The sequence below is a fragment of the Pelecanus crispus genome, chromosome 1 (assembly GCF_030463565.1).
Source record: "Pelecanus crispus isolate bPelCri1 chromosome 1, bPelCri1.pri, whole genome shotgun sequence".
Lineage (NCBI taxonomy): Eukaryota > Metazoa > Chordata > Aves > Pelecaniformes > Pelecanidae > Pelecanus > Pelecanus crispus.
The window spans coordinates 35,101,538-35,124,770 of record NC_134643.1 but is presented as its reverse complement, the minus strand read 5'-3'; the positions used below and the strand labels follow the sequence as shown (position 1 = coordinate 35,124,770).

Genomic DNA, 23,233 nt, shown 5'->3' with positions numbered 1-23,233 from the left:
AAGCCAGGTATTTCAACTTGCAATAGGAAATGGTGTTCTGAGGTGTGACAATCTAAATAAAGGCTGAATGTATATGAATATATATACACATATATAAATATGCCCATCAAAAGGTGTATATATGCCTCAAAGAGGAGGCTAAAGGATGGGCAGAAAAGTGCAGTCAGATGGTTACAAGCACAGGAATATGTATTTAAGGAAAAGATAAAAAGGGCATGGCAGTCGTGAAAACGTGGGAGCTTGTGTATCTGGATGCAGAACCTGGAACTCATTCAGAGGAGAAGCTTTTTCTCTGCCAGTTGGGATATGTAACTCTTAATATGGTTATAAACAATATTTGGATATTTCTGATAAGGAGGGACAGTGCTAGAGGCAAGATATGGTATATTGTAATGGGGAACAAGTGTGCTGTAAAACACCAAAGAAAGGATTTAGTCTGTCAGTGTGATGTGTGAAAGGACTCAGCAATACTGTTCTTTGAAGTGGGGCTTGCTGGCACAAACTGCTGGCAGAGCCCCCCCACCCCCCAAAATAGGCCTCTTGGTGTAAATGGTTTGTTACATATTGCTGCATGACTGGATCATTAGCCCACTATTTCAAAATGCTAGCAAGACAATATTACTATATATATAATATATATCTTGTATCCCTTTGGAAGGATCACTGGTTTTGGCCCGTGACATAATCTCTGGACATTACTAAATTAAGGAGCTAAAAATAAAGCTTTAAAACTGGGTGGGAGTAAACTTTCTTTCATTATAGGAATAGGATTTATGTTGCCTATGCACTTCACATACACTTTTTTCCTTGCCACCTGTCATTGAAACTATGGACAGATGCTTTCTCCAGGTTCCAGCTGGGCCTGCTGAAAATATTACTGTTCCCAGCTGCTTGTCACTGCCCGGGAGCTAGAGGTTACTGTCCCCACAACTTTTCCAAAGCAAGAGATCATATGAGCATCCCCCTGTCTGCTGATGGCAAAGTCGGCCAGCCTCGGGAGCAAACCTGGTTGACTGCAGTGATGTGGATTAGAGAGTCCTGTAAAATCCCCTTTCTCCAGCTGTACTCGAGACCCGAATCATCTCCCAGAGGAGCCGTAACAGCTGGGGGAGAGGATGCTAATGTTGCCAACTGGCATGCCTGACTGCAGAGTGAATACCTATCTGCAGCTTTTTTTGTCTTGGAAGCAAGCTGGTTTCTGTCTCAGAATCACTGAATCCTCAAAATGTGGGACTTCCAGCATAGAGCTCATCTGTAGATAATAAAAACTCCCAGATTTTTTTGGTGAGACAAAGAAATCCCCTCACATTTTAGTTTTGGGGCAGGCTGAAGTAATTGAGTTTAATTTCAGTAAGCACTGGAGTGTTTTTCAGTGTTAGAAATGCGTAGTATAAGCAATTACTCTCTGACGATGCGGTAGCCAGAGAGATACAGATTTTGGCGTACCTGGAACAAGAGCATATGGCTTTCCCGCCCTGCTGTCCCCTTCCACCTCTGGCATGTTGTAAAGTCACCTCTGCACCTGTGCAAACAGTAACCGTTGTGGTACGGCACTGCCAGGGTTGTCATTGCTGCTGCTGGGGAGCCAGGCTGGGTGTTGAAGGAGAGCCCTGAAGAGCTGGGCTGCTTCTGCTGGGGCCTGCAGAGCAGGGACTGCAGAGCAGGGACTGCTGCTGCGAGGCATCCTCTTGCTCCAGGCGAGCTGAGTATTCAGCATCCCCCTCCTCCTGTCGGCAGCATTAGCAAGAGGGGGTATTTGGGAAGCATCTGCTGCTTGAAGAGCCTGCCCCCCAAAACGTAAGAGGTAGTACGTAAGACTCCTGCATCCAGTTCCCATCCTGAACCATGCTGAGTTACCATGCATGGAGAACTAGGATGCACTTATCCACTGCATAACCATACACTGCTGAATAATCATGAATATACCTCTTATTGGAGATTGTGCTGCTTGCTAACTACTGCCGTGCTGGCTTACTGTAAAATAGAAGGGGAAAAAAAGTTATGGGAAGAAAAAACCCTCAGATATTATGGACTTGTGATTGATGCTTGTAATGGCACAGCAGAGGGTAGAATTAGGAAATGGAAAGTGAATGGGGACCTAATATACTGGAGATACCAGGGAAACAGGTTTCTAGAGAAGAAAAGCTCGTAGTCCCTGTATGTAGTCATTAGTGCATAGTGGATAAAAACTAATGTTAAGGAATGACAGAAAACTTGGCCTGTAGCATTTGGGGATTGTAACTGTCTTAATGCTGAAAGTTTCAAATAAATAATATTGCTGAGAGTGTGTATTAGGCATATAAAGCATCACAAAGGCATAAGTGTGGAGCAATAAAGTTGTTTTAATTATGTCTCTAAAACGATATCATTGTTCATTGCAAGAAAAGGTATTTTACATTAAATTTTCTTTTTTTGTCTTGTATCTTTTTTTGTTTTTCTACAATGGGCTTTTTGTGGGGAGGGAAAGGAAATAAGCAGAAATTAAATATTCCTTCTGTAGCCTTTGTGGGTTTTTTTTTGTACTCTCATGTCTTGCCGTGTGTCTCGATATGGGTTCTTGTCACCTTTCAGTCTATTAAATTCTTAAAAGCATGGATTCTGGAAGAAGCTACAGCATGGGGAGAGAAATGATGCCTGCTTGCCGGTGTAGGCACCGTACCTTACCTGCCCAGATCCCCTCGGGAGACGGTGCCAAGCAGCATGGCTTCTGTGCCTTTGCCTGGGCTTAGTAGGACAGCCAACACCACCAGCCTCTGCTACTTCAACCTTTGCAGTGAATTAGTACCTGCATTTATTAATCAGCGAGGGTTTGACTCCATTTAGAGGAATGTCATATTTTATTGTGTTCTCCTGGTCTTGACCTGATGCTTTTCACAGACAGGTTGCATCTACTATCTGCAATAAATTGAAGTCCCTGGGGATCTGTTTTCTATTGGAACAGTGCTGAGTGTCTAAGACTTTTTTTTTTTTTTTTAATGAGAGTTTGGTTGTTCAGATTAATTCAAATAACCATGCTTCATTTCTACAGTTGGTATTGTCCAAAACAATTCATACTGATCAATAACAGACAGAATTGCATTTGCTTGTTCCTACCTTTACAAACAGGCCTCCTCTAAAATATTGCAAGTACAAAACCCTTGTTGAGCCTAGTATCATCTCAGGGCTCAACCTGGCATATTTGTTGGAAAGCTGAAAATGAGTATGATGTGCAGCTCTGGGGCATGCATGGAAGGAAAATACATGAAGGTGGTGTCGGTATGGTGATGTGGGGCAGAGCCCTCGTTGGTGCCATGAGAAGGGTGAGGATGGTCAGAGGAGTGGAGGCCAAGGAGGCCTTTTCTCCATGTCGACATCCCCATCAGGAGCAGCCAAGCACAGGTGGCTGCTCACTAGACAGCCTCTCCTGGCAGCGTAACAGGGTGCAGTGGTCTCCGTTGAAGTAAAAAATGTGATGCTGACAGCAGGGCAGCGTCTGTCCTGCATGCTGGAGAGAACCCAGCACCTGCAGCACGTGTGCCCTGAGAAGGGGGGACAGTGACTCTGCTGGGGCTAGCTGTCATCCCATCTTTCCATATTGCTGGGGGAGGATTGCATTAGCAAGGGGTAGTGACGTGGGAAAACAAGGTCTTGCTACCCTTATGTAATTGCTTTTGCTGTGACATAGTTCTGTAGTCACGAAGCGTGGCTGACTAGTTAGGTTAATGGTTTTTTTATGGTTCTTCCCCTCACTGCAGCACGGTTCATTCTCCAGTGAGGTTTCAGAGAGGACAGCAGCGTTTCCTACACATCCCTTCATCTAGATTGGTCTTAATATCTGTTCCTGGCCCCCCCCGCCCCCCTCCTATTTTCACCCTACTGTTTGCTTATACAATCTGGGAAATAGGTTTCCTACTCTCACCCCCTTGCTTCCATTCTCCCAGTCTGTATCCTCCAGGGCATGTAGGTGCCGGCTTGGAAAAAATAACTCCAAGAATGGTTAACTTCACTGCTTCCACTGAGTCTTAAGGGAGGTACAGAACTGAGCTCGTAAGTTATTTAAAACCAGTGGATAAGAGCTGGAGATTATATACAGCTGTCACGGGAAACTGTGCTTCCATGTAGTTCCTCTTCAGTTCCCTGTATTTTGTCCCATTTTGTTGAGTGCCAAGGCGCAGATCCACCGAGCAGCTGTATTCTCCTATGTGCACTGCTAAGGCAGAGCTGAATAAGGGGTGAAAAATTATTTTTCACTGATTTTTTTTTCTGTCCCTCTGTTTTGGCTACATTCCTCTCATTTTGTCTCAATGTTTAAGGAATACTACTTTTTCCGTCTCAGTGTTGTCCCAAAGATTTCTTCTCAGGAAAATCTGAGAAGAAATACGATAAGAAAGGGTACTTCAGTTTTTCATTTTTTTGCCTGGTCATGTGTTCCATGATAAATACCCATTGTGAATGTTCACTCAGATATTTAGGTAGCTGTTAACTGAACTTTAAAAACTTAAACCAAACTTGTAGCAAATATGTTATTTGAGTTATGGTCCCATTTAGGGAGTAAATTCCCCCCCCGCCCTTTTCTTTAAACCATGTTTGGGTGGAAAAAAATGCTGTAGCCATTTTCAACATAGAAGAATTTTACAACAAATATGTCTCATTATTTGTTCTGTTAAACAACATTTTGTTTGCTTCCCTTTTTTTGGTGCATACTTTTTTGGGGGTGTGTGATCCTGATGACTTCAGAGAGAAATAAGAGCTTAGAAAACTGACTTGTGTTGAGCCCTCTTGGGAGATGTTACTCAACTCTGTGCTGTTGCAAGGTGCTAAAGCAATGGGCATGGTATAAAAGGACAAGCAGACTAAAAGAGGCTTCTGAAGACAGTGTTCAAAAGAGTTTTAGCAGATTAACATATTTGCAGCAGCAACAACATTGCTACGATAGACTGTAATGTTTCCAAAGGAGCCATTACAATCAATACTGCTAGCGATCCATAACTGAGAACTCTTTTAGTGGAATTTGAGTGGCAATTTTCCTCTCTAAAAACGTAGAGGGAGTATAGTAAGAAAAAGACCTGCAGTTGTAGAGTTGTTCTCACTCTTACAGCAATGTTTATAAGGTTTCCTCAGCATAAATGCTTATTTAAGTATAATTAGATGGTGGTAACATCCATACTGTTTTTCCTATCAAAAGAACATACGTGCCAGCCTTAACTCCATGGCTGGAAGTCTACCAGTCTCTAAATACAGCTGCATAATGCTCCAGAAGGGTTCCAAAGGAACTTTCGTGGTTTTGAGGTCAATAATCTGGGTTTTAATAACTCCCCAAACATGCATTTGCATATTGGGCCATGGCTGTTCCAAAGGCACTCTTAAGATTTCCTGTAACATTGGCTGATGTCCCTTGAACTTGGAACAGTCCCAGCTTTGCTCAGCACCCGTTCAAGGAGTGGGGTAGACCTGAGGAAAACCTTGTGTACCCTGGTCAGTGATGCTCTTTTGAAGAATCCCTGCATACACTGTTAGCATTTGAAACATAAGCAAAGTAGACTGTGGTAAGAGATCTGGGAGCTTGAATTTTTTTTGAACTGGGATTGTGTCTGGGTTATTGCATTCACTCTGGGTTTCTCCATTTCATAAAAATATCAATGAATTGCAGGGAGAGAAGAGAACAACAGGAAACCTGATTATACAGTAAAAAGGACTGGCTTACTAAGAAAGCTTTTAAAGAACTTGAGTACGTATAGCTTGTCCAAGCAATGACAAAAGTGTTGTATGGTAAGTGTCTAGTATTAGAAGATTGTTAGAAGTTTAAAATGAAGGAATTATTTAGCATTCAAAGAGCTAGAGGTAAGAGGAATGTAATGATATTATAAATGGAGAGGATTTAAGATAAAAGGAGACTTTCACAGTGAACTAGTTCAGATTGTGGAATAGCTACTGAAAGCAAGTGGTGGAAATCTCCAGGCTTTTGATACTGTAGAAGATAGCATGAAATAAAAATCTAGGAAACATTAGCTATGTTGTACTCATTGTGTGACATTCAGTTAATATGCTAAGGATGGGGTGGATGACCCTGTAAGTCTTTCTCTACTCTGCAAATCTGGAGTGTTGGTGGAATTGTTCTAGTATAGGGAGGGATTTTCAAAGCCACAAAGGGGCATTGAACACCTAATACTCAGTAAAATCTAACTGGTGCCTTTGCATTCTCCCTAAAACTGTTCTTTGGTGCATTTAAGTATATTTTAATGGTACTCGGTTAAAACAAGCCTGCAAGAGACAGGAAATAAGGGTTTGGAAGCATTTCTAATTTTAACTCATCCAAGCTTATAAATTGGGCATGTGTTTAAAACCTGTAACTGATTCACTGAGGCTAACAGACACATTCATAGAAGCATGGACTCCCTTAATACCTGATTTAAAAGAAATTTTCTTGCAGGAGAATCTGAACTCTGGTCCTCCTCAGCATCCTTGGCACCTCTGGCAACGGTAGCCTGAGTCCCCCATGTACTTTCTGTGTCTGCCCTGCTCATAGCTGAGCTGTGCATGTGGTATTCCTTGGTATCCCTTCTCTTTGATGTTCCTGATTCAAAATTCTTCTAGCCTTTTCTTTTCCTGGCATTAAAACAGGTATCAAGTGAGTAGAGATTGTTCTGGGAACATCAGTATGGCTGGTGACTTGGGTGCCCCTCCTGTCCCCTCAGGTGTGGTCCCTCTGGCACTCCCACCTCGCTTCTGCTGGTACCCGAATTCACTTTACAGTTCAGTCTCCTGCCTTCTCCTCCCATCTGCTGCTGTTTGCTCAGCCCACTGCCGGAGACCTGTGGCTAGCAACAGAGTTGTTGGATGTGTCTGGCATGCTTCAGATGTAATTTTTTTTCCAGTGGTGGCTTTCCTCCCCCTGCCTTGCTGTGCTGTTTTTGCTGTTGGGATGAAGGTTTGGGTTTCCTGGAGCTCTCTAAGCTGGCGACTGTTGACCATTCTTTTGTGTCAGAAGTTAATCTTTCATGCAGACCACGTCATTGTGGTCATCTGGGAAATTAAGACGGATCTCATATTAATGCTTTCTTAAGCTCACCATTGTGTTGTATGAAAATAAATCAGCCTTAACACTTAGAAGTTTGGTGAGCTGAAGGCAATTAACCCTAATGCGGGTACAAAAACAATTATACCCCAGAAATCCAGGGGTGAAGAAAAGCTAGGATGAGAGATGCAAACCATTGCAGAGAGGGAGAAACAGGTTCTTAATGGGGAAAAAAGCTAAACCCGCCAGGACATCCACAAATGATTGGGGTTGGGCTAGATGATCTCAAGAGGTCCCTTCCAGCCTAAATTATTCTGCAAAACAGAGGCTGCAGGTGGTAGGTCCTCAGGAGCAGCATATGGGTCACAGGGAAAGGAGCTTTTGAGAGAAAATGACCAAGAATAGGTCTTACTGACACTTGCGCAGTGAGAAACAAGTGAGGGAGAGATGTGGTCTGTTGCTCAGAGGATATAGGAGTACTTACACCCAGCATGATCCTAATCCAGAGGTGCCATGGTGGGTGCTGGTCTTCTACAGCCTGTCATCATATGACCCACTTCACCGCTGGAATATGATATGTTTGAGAAGCTTGAATTGTGTTACATCTTCTGAGAGAAGGGTAGTTCATGTGATCCAGCTTGATCTACACCTAGCATAATCTGCTTGCGTGGTTTATTATGGCTGTTAAGTTTGTACTTTATTGCTTTTAATTGATTGGACTTCGTTTACTTTTGGTAGCCTGCTTTTTCATTTGGAAAAGGCTGACAACACTGCTTCCTCCTCTTGTCCTCCTCCTTGGTGTGACTTGCATAACTTTTAAAATCCTGACTGTGCTATACAACTAGGGACTGGAAATAAATTCAGTCTTTTAGTAGTTCTCATGTGTGTCATGCCCTTATTACAGTACGTAGGGCTGGAAGGCGATGCATTATTTTTCTTGTGCTCTTCAGTCTGTGTTCCAGTGTTAACAGCATTTCTTGGTGCGATATTTTTCTTTGTTGTTAGGTCAGTTTGACACAAAGTGCTCATATGACAGTATGCAGCCAAGCATAACTCGGTGCATATGCTACAGATGGCAGCAGCGAGGAAAACAAGACAGGCTTGATTTTCTCACAAGTTTCAAGGTGTTCTCAAAGTAGCTTCTAGAAAATTGCTTTGTGCCTAAAAGGGGTGTGAGTGTGTGCATGTATATATACACATATATATTTATAAAGCTACAGTAGCTGCAATCTTTTGAACGTAGCTGGAACCTGTCCTGAAATGAAGCAGCAGCCAGAAATGCCACTCTACGCTACCTCTGTGTCCTTGTTCAAACATAATAGGTTTTATAGTGGTATTGGCCATGAAGAACCTAAACATCATTGTAAGTAGCAGCACTTGATACTACCTATGAGGGAGTGAATATAAAGAGTCTTCATAATTTAAAGAGGAATTCAGAATAGTGTTGGAATATAGACTAGGGAAAACTAGTAATCAAAAAAAGCTGTTGCATCCTATAATTGATAACCCGGAACATATCGATCACCAGAAAGCATGACAATAATAAATACCTGGGGCAGAGCATACCACACAGCACACATTTTAATTTCCTAGGAGTGGATTTGCTACATCACAAGAACAGAAATTGTCTTTTATCTTTGTCGTTTTGTTGCCATGTAACAGGTCCCCACTGAGTAGCACCCTCTCGCCTGGTGATATAGTATAGTATCTTGCATGACGACATAGTTACAGTGAAAAGGGTAGTATTTCTTGTGGGCAAGGAACAGCGGTTTTCTGTGTCATGTATGCATTTAAAAATTCCTGATTGTACTTTTGTGTGGCGCTTCCCCCTGCATTGATGCACACATTCCTTACGTTCCTTTCAGAAATGTTCAGGAGCGCACGTTCACATTTCTTTGGCAGTTTGGTGGGAGTTGGTTTAGTAACAATCTAGCATGGTAGGATCTGTATTGTTTATTAAGCAAATCAGCTGTTTCAGCCTCCTGTGCTAAGAATACAGATTTATAATCTGGAGTCCTACACATTTAAAGTTCAGGTTTTCCTACAATTAGGTTTCTTAGCCTTTCATTTGCAAAAGGTTTGAAAAATGGTCAGAAATATGCGATTGCAGATACAGTCACTAGAACCTTTACTGTATTTATTAACCTCTGTACTTACTTACTTCTTGCCTACTGAGTCCAAAAGTCATGAAACCCTCAGTCATGGACCTTATATATTTTTGTAAGAGCGCACCTGACTTGTTGCGGTGCAGCTGGGCTGCTTTACCTTACAGTAAATGGCTCCCACTTGTAATCCTCGTGTAAATTCCTTCTTTGCTGAAGGGACCACAGCCAAAGGGAGGATGAGAGATATCAGCATTGTGGTCTGGCAAATTAAGCTGAGATTGAGAGCGCTGTGATACCTAGTCCTGATGCTCAAATGGGTGTTTATAGTGGTGTAAATCCGCTGCTTGTTCTCTCTGCATCTATTTTCTCTGTGTTGTACGGATCTACTAACCAAGCAAAGGTGCTATCCGTGGCTGTTTATATTGTGCTGCTGACACACTGAGACACATCACCATTGAAAGGACATTTCCCTGATCTGTAATCCAGGTGGGGAATCATGCCGAGCAGCTGCACCATTCATTTGACAGCTTCACCAAAGCGGTTGGATTCTGGTTGTGTAGTAGGTGGCTGGGCTGGGCGGAAAGATCCACCTTTGCCATTCCACACAATGTAATCTAGTTAAGTTAGGTGTGTGCCACAAAGAATTGTTTCACAGCTGAAATCCCAAGATCATCTCAGGGGTTTAGCCATGTTTTGGAAGAGTGTGATTGTATTTCAGTGGCTAGCACCTGAACAATTGTTGTATAGAATCACAGGGATGCAAAGGAGGCTGTTTCAGCAGGTGAAGTCAGTAGTCAGACTGTGGGAAGGTAAACTTAGCATTATAGAAAGATTCAGCTTGACCAGCCGGGTTAGCTCAGTTGGTTAGAGCATGGTGCTAATAATGCCAAGTTCACAGGTTCAATCCCTGCTTACTGCAGGGGGGTTGGGCTCGATGATCTCTCAAGGTCCCTTCCAACCCAAAAAGCATTCTATGATTCTATGTGACTTTCCTTGGTTTCTAGAAGCAGCCAGTACATAAGCTCAGAGGCTTAACCCAGCCACTAGTATAACCACTCTCAAACTAGCATTGTATTATCTCTTTTGCAGAATGCTCCTAGACAGAAACAGATTTCTGGTGGTATAATTGTCAATTTACAATGAATGCACAACGCATTACAGCTGTAGTTTGCCCCAGAGAGTCTCGGAATTGCAAACTCTTTCCTAAAGTCATCCACATCAGTGCCAGGAGCTGGCAGAAATGGTTGAGGGCTTGCTGCCACTCAATTATCCCATTCTGCCATATTGGGTAGAGGGTTTTCCCCCTACTAAATATGTTCTATTTTAATTTCATTTGCATAGTTGACAATTTTTACTGTTCCTTTAGTTTAAAAAAAAAAAAAGTTAAAAAAGCAAACAAGCTTAACAAACCAAGCAAAAATTCCCTCGGGACTTTGACCATGGAGAATAAAACATTACAAACAAAGTACTTGGAAATGACGATTACTTATACAGATGCACAAACTACTCCCAATTACACAAGCAAGTTAGGTCCTTAATAATGGTTTGGTTATTTCAGATCAGAAACATTGCCGCTGTATTCAAGCATACGTGTCCAGGCTCTCAGTAGCTTTTCCCCCTGTTGTCCCACAGTGGATTTGTGTTCTCAGCTATGCCAAAATGACTTTAAACACACAAGTATGTAGCTTGTAGGTGAGCCAGAGTTTTGGACAGACGTGATATTATTAACATTTTTTTAGGATATAAGTATGAACAGTCAATATAATTGGGGGACGAATGTGTGTGTTCAGAGACAGGTCCTTCTTCTAGTTTCCTGTGTCAGTCTGTTGTGACTCCTGGGACTTTGCATAGGGTTTGAGCTGGAGGAAAGCCCTTGCTGGATGACAGACCAAAGCTGTAGCTGACATTCAGAATAGAGAAAGCTACAAAGTAAAGGCAATTGGAACCTCCCCAAATGCTGCAAGAACAAACTGTGACATTTTCCCCCTTGTTTTTATTTGATTTAATGATTTGGCTTCAAGTCAGTTTTTGCTTCGATTGTTTAGCTTCAGCTGAAGTGCATTTTGCCCTCCTCCTTTTCTCCTTCCCATCCATTGCAGTTCCTTCTGCATGCATCCTTGTTGAGCTGGTTCTTTAATGGAAATAAGAAGGGACCACACAGAGAATTGGTGGTCACTGTGGTGCTGTCTAAACTACAAGGGCAGTTTGTGGGGTATTCCCCCAAACTCTTTAGAGTCTGTAGGCTATCCCAAGATCCTGATCATTCAACTTGGGAGATTTACTAGAGTCCCTGCTCTCAGCATTCGTGAGTTTTTGTTCTGGTGAGACCAGGTTGTCCCCAGTTTATAAGGAGCACTTGGGTGCATAAAGGCCTAGAGGTAACCTGGTTGGATCCTGATGTATCATTAGATTTTAGTCCCAGTGTTAGATTGTAGTCCCCGGAACTGGGCAGTGCTCCTGGGTCCTGCAGGTCATGTGCACCCTTTGGGAATTGCTCCAGTGGGAGTCTTACAGGGTCAGTGTTTACCCTGTATATTGTAGTCTTTTAAACTTGAGGTGGAGCTGCAACACCTTCCCCCAGACTCCTGCAGAGCTCCTTCCTGCAGCCTTGGAGAAACCAAGTTAGGTTCACGTGTGTTTGGAAAACTGTAGCTGCTCCTGTTTTGCTATTCTCTCTGAAATGATTGGGCATCTATGAGAAGGGAATGAACAAATGTATAGGAAAAGTAGCTCAAAGTGTACTATCAACCACTGTCTTATGTATCAGTTCAAGTAGAGTAAAGTGTATTTAAAAAAAAAAAAAAGGCAAACCAATCAACCTTCCCACCTGAAGTATCTAAAGCATAACACGGCTAGCAGGGTTTTGGTCTAATAAAGGTTGTTTTACTTCTTTCTGTCTTCAGTTTTCATTACAGGAATGCAACTCCTCAATTTGAATGCACTGTGCTCCACTTAAAAACCCAGTGTACCCTTTCAACCTTGTAAAGATTCTGCTTTTGAATCGGCTTTGCATGCTGCCCCATTTCCTGGGAACAGCTTAGCCCATGTTGGTTACTTAAATAAAAGACCGATATAAAGCAAACAGTCTCAGATATTGTTGCCCTTTGTAGGCTGTGTGAAATCCTTAGTTAAGAGAAGGATTAGCCAAAAATTTTAATATGGGGAAGTGGCACGATGTGAATATATGCTTGTGACACTGATCCCAACTAGTGTAGGAAAATGAAACAAAATTGAGCTAGCCTTATTATGTTTTTCAGACTCTTTTTAGCCTTCAGTCCTTCTCCTTTTTCTCACAAACCACTAGAATTTAATTTGGGTAGTTCAGCAAACCTGCAGTCAGATGCAGAATTGATTTATAGATGCTGCTATTAAAAACTGATTATGTGCACACGAAACAAACTGTGTTAAGCTCAATTAATTAGAATGCCTCCTTCAAAGACTCTTCGGTAGGAGTTTGTTTTATAATTCAGTTCATACTGTATGTTTAGCTTTAGATGCACTTCAGAAAGTCAAGAGCACACCCTTTGCTAAGACAGTTATCCATTCCATTTAATAACTGTTTGTTTTTATTGTGGACTGGAAAACATCTGTAATGAATGGCTTGTCCTAAACCATATTTGCATGTAGTCTTTTCACTGTGCAATTTAGTATGCTGCTGGTGCTGTGTATGGAAGTTTTCCTGATTACAACCAGTAAGTTGTTCATGGCTGCTTCCAACACTATTTTTTTGCGGGGTGTGTGGCGGGGAAGCTTGGCTAGTAATAGCTGGATCAGTTGCCTGATACAGTTCCTTGTATATTTGCATGAATGCAGTTGTCACCATAGAGATGAGGAGAAGGAATTAAAGGCTGGTGGCAGAGCAAAGGGTAGAACGGCCTCTTTCTGCAGCACCAGTTTAGACTGGTGGAAGTGCCTTTGGACCTGTGGAGTGAGTACTGTTGAAAGTTAGACTTACTGTCTTGGTTATAGTGTTGTAATTATCTCATGAGCATGACTTAACACCTCCAGGAGACACTTGTGTGGCTTTGGTGTTTGCTGCAAAGCTCTGGCTGCAGCTTGTCTCTGAGAGGAAAAATGTGTCCCAGTTTTGACAGCTGTTGCAAGCACAGGGTAGAGGCAGCCACTAAGTTTGCCCTCTGAAGGGCTGAGTTCCTGCAGGCCTTATGGTCAGTGGTTTTCTTCACTGGGTTTTCAAATTGCTTTGCACTGTTAGATCTTAAAAGACTTGGTTTTCTGCACCTGTGGCCAGCTGATCACCTCGTAACAAGACGTTGCAGCTGAAGGTTGCCCACCACCTACTGTTTGTCTGTGTCCTTTTAAATTGTTATAATTGCTAACCACGGTATGAGTTAATTCTTCCTTCCCCCAGTCTGCTATGTTGTTTTCAGTACTTTTGCTAACTTGCATGTCTCAAGCCAGCTGCGTGTCTACCACGTGAGCATTATTATTCCTTCTAAAGGCATTTCCATGCTATAACCTTTGACTTGAACAAGGAGTGCAACGTGCTTTGAGTTTGAATTTTTGGTTTTTTTGTTGTCACTTTGCACTTCATTCTTCTATAAATTAAAGATGGAGTGTTGACACTATGGGTTTGTGAGTTGGCATGGTGTGGTCAAACCAAACGCAAGCAATATTCTAGGAAAGTAAACCCAATATATAGGTATCATGGCTAGAGACAAATTTCTCATTCAAACTAATAGTTCTCTCCTTATTTTTGCAGTCTAATAGCAAAAGATTTATGCCTTTGGTTTTGTGTATTAGAAATGTTTGTAGTATGAGGTTTTTATGTAACTGTTGGAAACCACAAATTATTAGCTGAGATATACCAGCTTGATTTTCCAAGCTATTATGGAAGAAGTCCAGTTCCAGTAAAGTATTTTCCTTGTGTCTTAAAATGATTACTAGAAGCCAAATGTCAAGAACAAGCCTGAGTCAGTATTTATTGAGCACAGCTGGTGATCTATCAAGTGCCTACCACTAGTCTTCAAAGCCAATTGGAAAGAGGGATTTGCACTGTTGTATTAGTGTAGAAAGACTGGATCTAATGGATCAAGGTCTTTAAGAAATCCACTTGGTGCCTGCCCTGAGCAAAAGGTGCTGTGCTTCATCAGGGTAGTAATAATTCAAAAGGCTGTGTACCTCTTTCATACAGCAAGTGTGAAATGACCTATTTGCAGTACCAAAAGTGAGTGGCCAAGTGTTTTGGCAATTTAATATGCTAGCAGTTAATGTGACGATAATCTTAATATATAGGCTTCCAGAATGATCTAATCAGGTCTTGATACTTTTGTCTGTATACGAGAAGGTAGTGTAAGGCCACGATGAATGATTATAGGGTACCGAGATAAGGTTTTATAGATAAAAGGATGGAAAACTCTCGTCCAAGCTAGTGATTGGGTAATGATTCACAGGGGTAACATGAGTAGATGTGAAAAAAGATTTCTCTCTTGCAGGTGTAGAGGCAGCTCTGTGTTTCCCCCGCCTCTCTCAGCGCAGCAATGAGGACTGGGAGGACTCTGGAGAGCTCCACTTGATGGCAAGGGTTTGTTTCCTTGCTAAAGCACAGGCCATCTGTAGCACAGCGTTTGCATCCCAATAGCTCCAATTAGAATAAAAGTGCATGTAGGAGGGGGAGATAATTATTTATGTGTGATTGGAACTGGCCTTGTATAATGGTAGGGGTGTTACGCATATACTTTCTTTCATCAGTTGCTAATGAGAATATCAGGAATTTCGTAGAAATTAATATTTCTTTCTAACTGAAAAGTTGTGGATTTTATTTTTGTTAAGTAAGCACAATCTCCGTGGACTATTTTCCACTTCCAGCATAAAGCATTTTTGATTTCCACTGGTAAGGTGTGATAGTAGTTAAAACTAGGAACGATGTAGAGGGATAAACCAGAGGGTAACTGGGACAGAGAGGCTCCCTAGCATCTTTCAGGGTGCAGAGCTGCACAGGGAAAATCTGGATTCTTGGAAAAAGGTAGTTCTGCATTTCTCATCTTCCTTCTTACTACCATTTCATTGTCTTGAGGGAAAGCTGAAAGAAATTCATTGGAGACAATGGGAACAGAACAAGTATAGCCAGGGAATTTTTGGCAATTCTGCTATTTCCCACAATTCTGACATGACTTTCTCTTTTTGTCTTGCTTGACTTTTTTTCCCTCCAGCCCTCTTCCTTTCTCCTGTCTTCCCACTGAATTCACATTTGATATACTGTATACTTCCTATCTTTTCCTGCTGCCACATTAAACCATAAATGCTGTGTGTCCAACTCCAATATACATCTATGGAAATTGATAGTATTTATTGAGTACCTTAATGCCTCTATAGACTCCTGTGTGCTCACTCTCTAAACCCGAGTGAGTCTGAAGTGACCAGACACAGAAGATGTTGGATGAAGGACCTATGCAGCTTCTTCAGTATCACGTTCACATGGATGCGTGCTTTATCAGCCCTGTATAAATGGCAGGGAGGTGAGAGTTGATGCAGTGGCAATCATCTTCATAGCCCTTTTTCTCCACCCTTCCCCATTTCTCCTAGTAACTCCTTCAATGTTTCAGGTGAGGGGGAATCAGCCTGAATTAACATGGCTGAAAAAGCGTGGGGTGTTTATGGTGTGTACTCTATAGGCTTGGTTTCTGTGATCTCATAGTCTACAGAAGTCAAAGTGAAATATCTCTACCAAGAAAGTTTAAAAGAAGTATAAAAGGTTGTTGGAGGGACAGGAGCGTTGTTACAAAGTAGTAACAATTACTAATATGTAAGCAAGATGACTTCCCACATTCCAGTGGTCTCAGCTTGCTCTGGGTTTTGTTCTCCCATCTTTATTTAGTTTAAGTTGCACTGCTCATCCTGAATGAGGCTTCTGAGGCTGCAAGCCCTTCAGGCAGGGGAGCTCTGCCCCTCAGGGCAGACACTCTTTTGACTACACACACAAGCGTGCAAAGAGACTTTGATTATACTTCGTCGGATCATCTGCCATTAATCAAAATGAGATTGTTCTTGTTTCAGTGTAAACATGTAATATGTTTGTGGCCCAAAAGCAGACTCTGTAGATGCTCTAATGATAATGAACCTGCAATAGAAGAGGGTGTTGGCTGGGCTTTCTAAGCTGAGAAACCCAGCTCTCCCCCATGGCAAACAGGGTTGGAGGATGTGCTTTGCCTCTAGGAATTGGACTCTATAGGCTTTTAAGTGAGTTCCACATCTGTATTTTCCCATGTTCTTCTGTATCTTGGTAGGAAAGCTGCTGCTGAGAGCTGCGGTGCGTGAGGTTCCTGTGGTCATGGTCAGAGAATATGTTCTTTGTGTGTCCTTCATCTGCTCTGTCTCTTGGGAGTAGATTGTTTATATTGCTAGAAATTGTTAATGCAGTTAAACTATCTTCCAGCATGCAAACCTATGTCATCCAACTCTGTTAGTGTCCCTTGGCTAAAAATGAACGCTTTGATGTAATTGTATTTGAGTTGCCTTATGATTTATTAACAATTCCATTAAAATACCATGGATGTCTGCTACAGTGAGGGAGTTACGCAATCCACAGTAGAAAAGCCGTGAAGTTTCACAAAAAGCTTTACATGATCTTTTCTTCCTGCCCCCTCCCCCCCCTTTTTTTTTTTTTTTGTCTTTTGGATTCCCCTTTGTAAAAAATGAATCAAATTCAGCCTGGTGTGACACTGTGCAGGAGCTTGGTTAGGACTTCATGGTTGTACAGGTTGTTGCATTTCTTAAACACATATTAAAAAATATTCCTGGTCCATAAACCACAATAAACTGTTTGCTGTTAATACAGAGTAGCATCTTCATAGGTACAGCTTAAAGAATAAACCTGTTTTGAAGAACAGCAGTGTAAGCTTACTTGAGAGTTCAGCTCCAGCACTGCCAAAAGAAATCACAGTTGCTATTGCAGATAGCTCGCTGCTGCTGTTGCTGTCCTTGAATTAGTGCTCCTGAGTTAGAGCAGGATGGTCAAATTGTGATGACAAGAAGCTTGTGAATTGATTTAGTTCTTACACAGTTGATTACACACACTAATGAATTGATTTTGTGCATTAAAAATATATATTAATTTTTTTTTCTAGTATAATGTGTTATGGAAAACCTTGGGAATTGTTTTTCTAGCATTTGACATCTTATTTTGTAAAATATCTTTCTAGAGGGCTTAAGATTGGGCCTTTTTATTTTCTGTGCATGTTCTATGCAAATTCAGCAGAAACATTGCTTCAGTCTTGGTTGTGTGTGGGTTTTTAAAAGCAAAATCTTTAGTGTGTGTGTGCAATTACTCTAACAAATGTTCATGACATCCTGTGCAAGAAGCAGCAGCAACATACTGCACAACTGGAGTATATAGTGATTAATTAGTGAAAACATCTTGAAAAATGGTGAGTTTTTAAGTTAATTTATAACTATTACTTAAAGCTAAGTAAATCGTCCCTAAAGAGATTCTGCTGTCTCTTTTTTTTTTTTTTCCCTAAAATTAATTAATTAATTGTGCATAGCTATTAAGCATAACATTTTTGTAGAAGTCATTAAAAAGTTGCTCAGGTCACGCTTCACAGCTTAGGCTCATATCCAGTGTTGTCACTCTGTGCTTCACTGCTAGTGAGTCCATATTTTGGACGAGTTATTAAAGGTACCACCTGGCCATCCATGGAGAAAGTAAAAGAGTTATGACACTGTCTTACAAACAAAACACCCCCCCCCCCCCCCCCCCCATTAAAATGGGTGTCCTAGAAAATGTGTTCTCTTTCATTGAAATGGCTCCCATTGCATGTAAAAGCTGGTGTTTAAAATACTTTGGCCCCTGCTTTTGCCTGTCTGTTGAATTGTGCTCCTCAGAAGTAGCTTGTGATTTTCTAAACTCACTGCATTGAGGATGTAAAGTAAAATAAGATTTTATACTGAGTGTTTTTCTTTTTTTTTTTTTAGATACTTCAAGAAGTGTAAAGGCATCTCCAGAAACAGCTGAAATCTTTTTTCAGAAATTAAGAAATAAATCTGAATTCACAATCCTGGTGACCTTAAAACAAGCCCATTTGAATTCGGGGGTTATTCTCTCTATTCATCATTTAGATCACAGGTAAGTACTGCTACCTGTATGCTAGTTAATGAAAGTAGATGTATTTATGCAGTTGAAATTTGAACATAAATTAGGGCAAAATTGTTGTGTCGCAGGTAATTTGCAAATATTTATAGTGTTTGGATAGGCATATTGTGCAGATTCAGGAAAAAAATCACAAGTCCAAATCGGCCAAGGGGAAGTGTAACAGCTGTTACTCTTTAAATATCTCTTGCCACAAAGGGCATGAAAAGCCAGTTCTCTCTTGTTCACAACCATAAGGACCAGATGCTCAGTTGGTGTAAAACTGTCATGTCAGTATAGCCACACTGATTCACAAAGCCTGGCCGTTATGTCTACCTCTTCATTAGCTGGTTTTTAACACTGCAAGCAGTTTAGAAAAAGAAAAAAAATCATCCAGTTACGGGCTTACACCTCCCATGAATGGCACAGCACTTTACTCAAAATGTTGTCAGCCTTAAAAAGCTAAAGTGAATGACGCGGAACATTTAAGGATTATTCCTTTGATAAGATAACGAATGCTAGAGAAGTAAGATATTCTTATATCTGTCTGAGTAATGGCTATTAAAGATAACTGCCCTATGATTCTGTGACAGAATAAAAAGTTTGAAAATGTGCACTTCCTAAGCAGTCATTAGCACGAGCAACAGATGATCTCTGCTTTAGGTTCGTAGTCCTTTTTATTTTCCTGTGTACAATCCCATAATTCTTTCTTGATAGTCTTACTACAAAATAGGAAAAAAAAAAAGTAAAGGTAGAGAGATGTTCAGGCAAAGCAAAATATCTGTTTTTTTTCATGAGTGTACAAGTTTTCACTAGCAGGCATGGCGTCAATTATTTTGTGCTGGAAGATGGTCCAATTCTACTTTTATTCTATTTCCCAGAGACCGCCGTCTTCTGCAATTCACCTATTTAAAAAAAAAAAAACAAACAACCAAACAAACCAAAACAACCCCAAGAAGAAGAAGGAAAAAAGGGAAACCATTCCCAAGGATCGTTATACCAAGCTTATAAAAGCACCTTTAAATATTGCAAGGGGGTTTTTTAATGCCTCCTGGATGATATTTACTGATGCTATATCATAGAAGAGCCACGGGGCTTCTATCTTAACTGTTACCTACTTCTCATCTGCAGGAGTGAGCACTGTGCAAGGGGCAGAACTGGGCAGCTGTGATTATTGAGTTTTGAACTCGGACTGTACCACCATATGTGCAAATCATCCCAGATGGAAAAGTTTATTCTGTCTCAAGTGAGAGAGTAGGTCTGCAGGGCCAGCTGTGCCCTGACAAAGCTTGTCTCTACATTTGTAAGAAGAACATGGATTGGTTGGACTACACTGATAGGGCTAACGCAACTATATTTGAAATTTCAAAATGAGAGATGAAACCTTCATGTGCCAAAATAGTTGCAGAGGTGGGCAAAGAGGTCACCAGTGTGAAACTCTCAGACTCTGGGAAAGAGAATAACATAGCCTTTCTGAACAGAGGCGATGTTTGCTAGAAAGCCTTTCCTGGCCTCAGGAATGGCATGAAGAAAGAGACACGCCATAGAAGATCGAAAAAATGCGTAGTGTATAACTGAGCAGAAGTCGACAAACATTAACTTGGAGAGCAGTCAACTGGGAGAAAGCACTGCCGCTTAGTGAACATAAAAAGCAATAAAAGTACAAAAAATAATGTGTAATGAACATTCATTGAAGGGTTGCAGAAGAATTTGAGGTATTGTTTGGGAAAATAATTAATTCTTGAAGTGAGTAAGGCTGGGCAAGTAGACCCACCATTGGTCTTATGGGAACAAGAATTGATTCCGTCCAGCCATAGCAAAGAAAAGGAAACGTTAGAGCAGTGCTGGTGTCCAGGTTGCACGGCCGTACAAAAATAATGCTGCTTATCTCATTTGAATCTCATTCATCCATGTCATCTGCCTATGCCCATATAAAATATGGTTGTCAAAGCGTGACAAACAGGACTCTGAAAATCCTATTATTTTTATATTGGTATATTTTTAGGGATGGGTGATTAGATTTTTAACGATATATTGATAACATTTATAATTTTTCAAGAAATTTGTCAGGGAAAGTCTTCATTACCTTCAGCAGGTATAAAATCAGTCTCAACAAAAGTATAGGCGGAAAGAGCTTGTGGCTCTTAAATTAGATGTGCCTGTAAGTTTTTAGTATACACATTCTGGTCTATTCTCTGCTAGGATGTACAGAAAGATGTCTGTGTGCCATAGTAGTGTTTGTTCAATTTAATTGTGCTAAAATGAGGGCTGACTTAGGTGTGGATAATACTAGAATTAGGCTAGCATCTCTGAGTCTCCTATAGTATCTCTTACGGTTTTAACTTTCTTTTATGATGAATGACAATAAAGACAAGAGAATGTAGAAGTTAAAACGAAGCATTTGGATGGGTTACATTAAATAACTGCTTCTTCAGTGCTGGATTTCCATGTCTCTGACCTTGCCTGCTTCTGACCAGGGACTTGTCTGTAACAGTCCTTTAGTTCTTAACTTCTTGTGAGCTCTCTGTCACAGCAGTCATCACAGTTGGTAGGAGAAGTAGCAACGCCAGACCTGATTCCGCTCCTTTGCGCCAGCTTTAGCCTTGTGTAGCTCCACTGATGTCAAAAAAAGTTGTGCTAGTATTGAACTCCTGCCTTGTGGGATAGAATCACACCTGGCTATATCTTAATTTACAGAAGTCAGCACTAGCTCTTACTTTTCTGCAGTGAGGAGTGGCATGGTGGTGAGGAAGGCTGGAGGTGGCAGTAACTGAAGGATATAATCAGTCATCACACAAGTAACTTTTCATATGTTTTATTTTACATAGGTTTCATAACAACTAATGGTTCTAAGGCAAAAGAATTTCTAGGGTACAAGAAAATAAAAATGTTTAAAAAGTGGAAAAAGGTATGCTCATTTGTTCAGTGGCTTGGGAAATATTTTATGTGTTTTTGAAAATAAATAAGAGTAAAACCTCATCCTCTCTTTGCATAGGTCTAGGAACTTCAGTGCAAATATGCTGATTTACAACAATTGAGGACATTTCCTAAACTGCAGTTACTTTTTAAATTTTATAATTTTCTTTAAAACTATATACTTAAAATAGTTTACATGATTCAGAGTTTGCAGATTCAGTTTGTGTTGTCTAGTTCTCTGGGTTTTTTGGTTTTTTTTGTTCTTTTTTGCTGGTTCCCTTTTGAGGACCATCAAAAATTAATCCTTCCACTGAGATATGGTCATGCAACTACTTAAGGCTTTGAGTCTTAAGAAGTTGACAGGACTGCTCTGCCAAAGTTTCTCTTCTAATGTAATGTGTTGAATGCTGTCCCTGGGCTATCAGATAGGTGCAGAAGTTCTCCATGTAAACCTGAGGCTTGGGCATTTGCTGAGGCTGGGTGGTTGCTGTCACCACAAAAAGTAGCTCTTGAAAGGATTTTCTGCAGATATACTCATCTTTTTCTACTCTATTAAATGCTTTTATTTTTCTTTTCCTAGTTGAGTATCAAAGCTGTCTTCCCCTTTTATAATGATTATGCTTTTCTCTAGAATTTCCTATATTCAAATCTTTTAAAACTGATTCTTAAAGTGAAAGAATCTGAAATGATACTTGTAACTATTCCATTCTAATTTGCTCGTATTCTTCCACAGAGATTGTTTTTTTCCCCACTGACTAGAGCAGCCGAGCAGTTCAGGCAGTGGTAGTTTTGGGTACAGCTTGGAAGTGATACTTTCAAGAAAACTCTTTTGGTGTCAGGGAATCCAAATTGCACATCAGTAATCGTTCGCATGAGTTTCAGGCAGCTAAATACAGATTTGTGTATGGCATATATCTGAAAGGTAGAAGTTACAAATGGTTTCTTAACTTAAGAGGATCACCTTGACGACATAGTGCCCTGCATAAAAAGCATTGTACTTTCCAATAACAAGGTAACTATTCTGAATGATGTTAATGAAGTGATGCCTTAAGTCTGAGAGGAAGCACTGTTAAACACTGATTGCTGTGTGCTTGCTCTCAGCCTTCAGTTTAAGCTGTATTATCCTCCTCATTTCACTTCTGAATTTATCTCAGCTTGTACTTGATGGAAGAATCAGCAGAGAGATGATTTTAATCTGTGACGGGGTTGTAATATATGTTAGGTTTCACTATTTCATCATGTATTTTCATTTAATTGGCAACAGCGGAGTGATGTAATAAAGCTTTTTCCTCCCTTCATGGTTAGATGGCTTTATGCAACTAATGGTATATTCATATCTCTTGAGATACTGTGTATTAGGGCCCTTAAGGAATGAAATCACTGGATTGTAGTTTAACCATTCTTTCCTTCTGTTAATGCTTTTTATATCCTGAAACGGAGCACTGAAATCAATAGAATATTGTGGACAGGCATTCCCTACACTTAATTGTATATCTCTACTAATTTATTCAATTTCTGCTTTACTTAGTATTTCTTTTCACAGCTGTTGGTGTCTTGTGATTATCTGCTGTCAAATGGGCTGTACTGTACAGCAGTTTGAGATCTCTTTCGGTGTCCAGGAGGAAATTATCTGCGACAATTTCTCTCTTACAGATTTAGCTGTGCAAGGAGATAAGTTGCCAGAGGTGAACTCCTGATGCATGAATTTTGTCCTATCATTTGACCATTGTATTAAAATAGAGGTGGAACTGTACGTTCCCTGCTTTTGATGTATGAGTATCTGTGTTTCTGGACTACAGTATGAAGTCTCCTCTCCAACACCACAAAATCTGCTGCAAACACATTACATTGAGAAAAACTTTCAATATTTACCACTTAAGCTAATACTGTAGACTTATGTTGGTTTTGTTTGAGGGGTGCTCTCGCCCTCCCCATAAATAACTTGCAGAGTAGATGTTAGGCAAGAATAACATGGGATTCATTTTCAAGCATTAAAGCTGTATGTGGCTGTTTCTTGTGCCAAAAGAAGTAGTAGCTTATTTCTGTGTTTCAAACCACTTTGTGCTCTTCTTTGCTGGAAGAGTGGAGGGTTGTAAAGTTCTGTATTTTATTTTTTTTTTGGTAGTAAATCTT

General features: G+C 40.7%; 1 protein-coding gene across 1 annotated transcript in view; it reads left to right on the top strand.

The window, feature by feature from the left end:
• NELL2 (neural EGFL like 2) overlaps positions 1-23,233 on the top strand; it is a 154,180-nt gene that overhangs the window by 4,821 nt on the left and 126,126 nt on the right. The window contains exon 3 of the mRNA XM_075717588.1: positions 18,031-18,181. Coding sequence (XP_075573703.1) covers positions 18,031-18,181 — 151 coding nt within the window. The remainder of the gene's footprint in view (positions 1-18,030; positions 18,182-23,233) is intronic.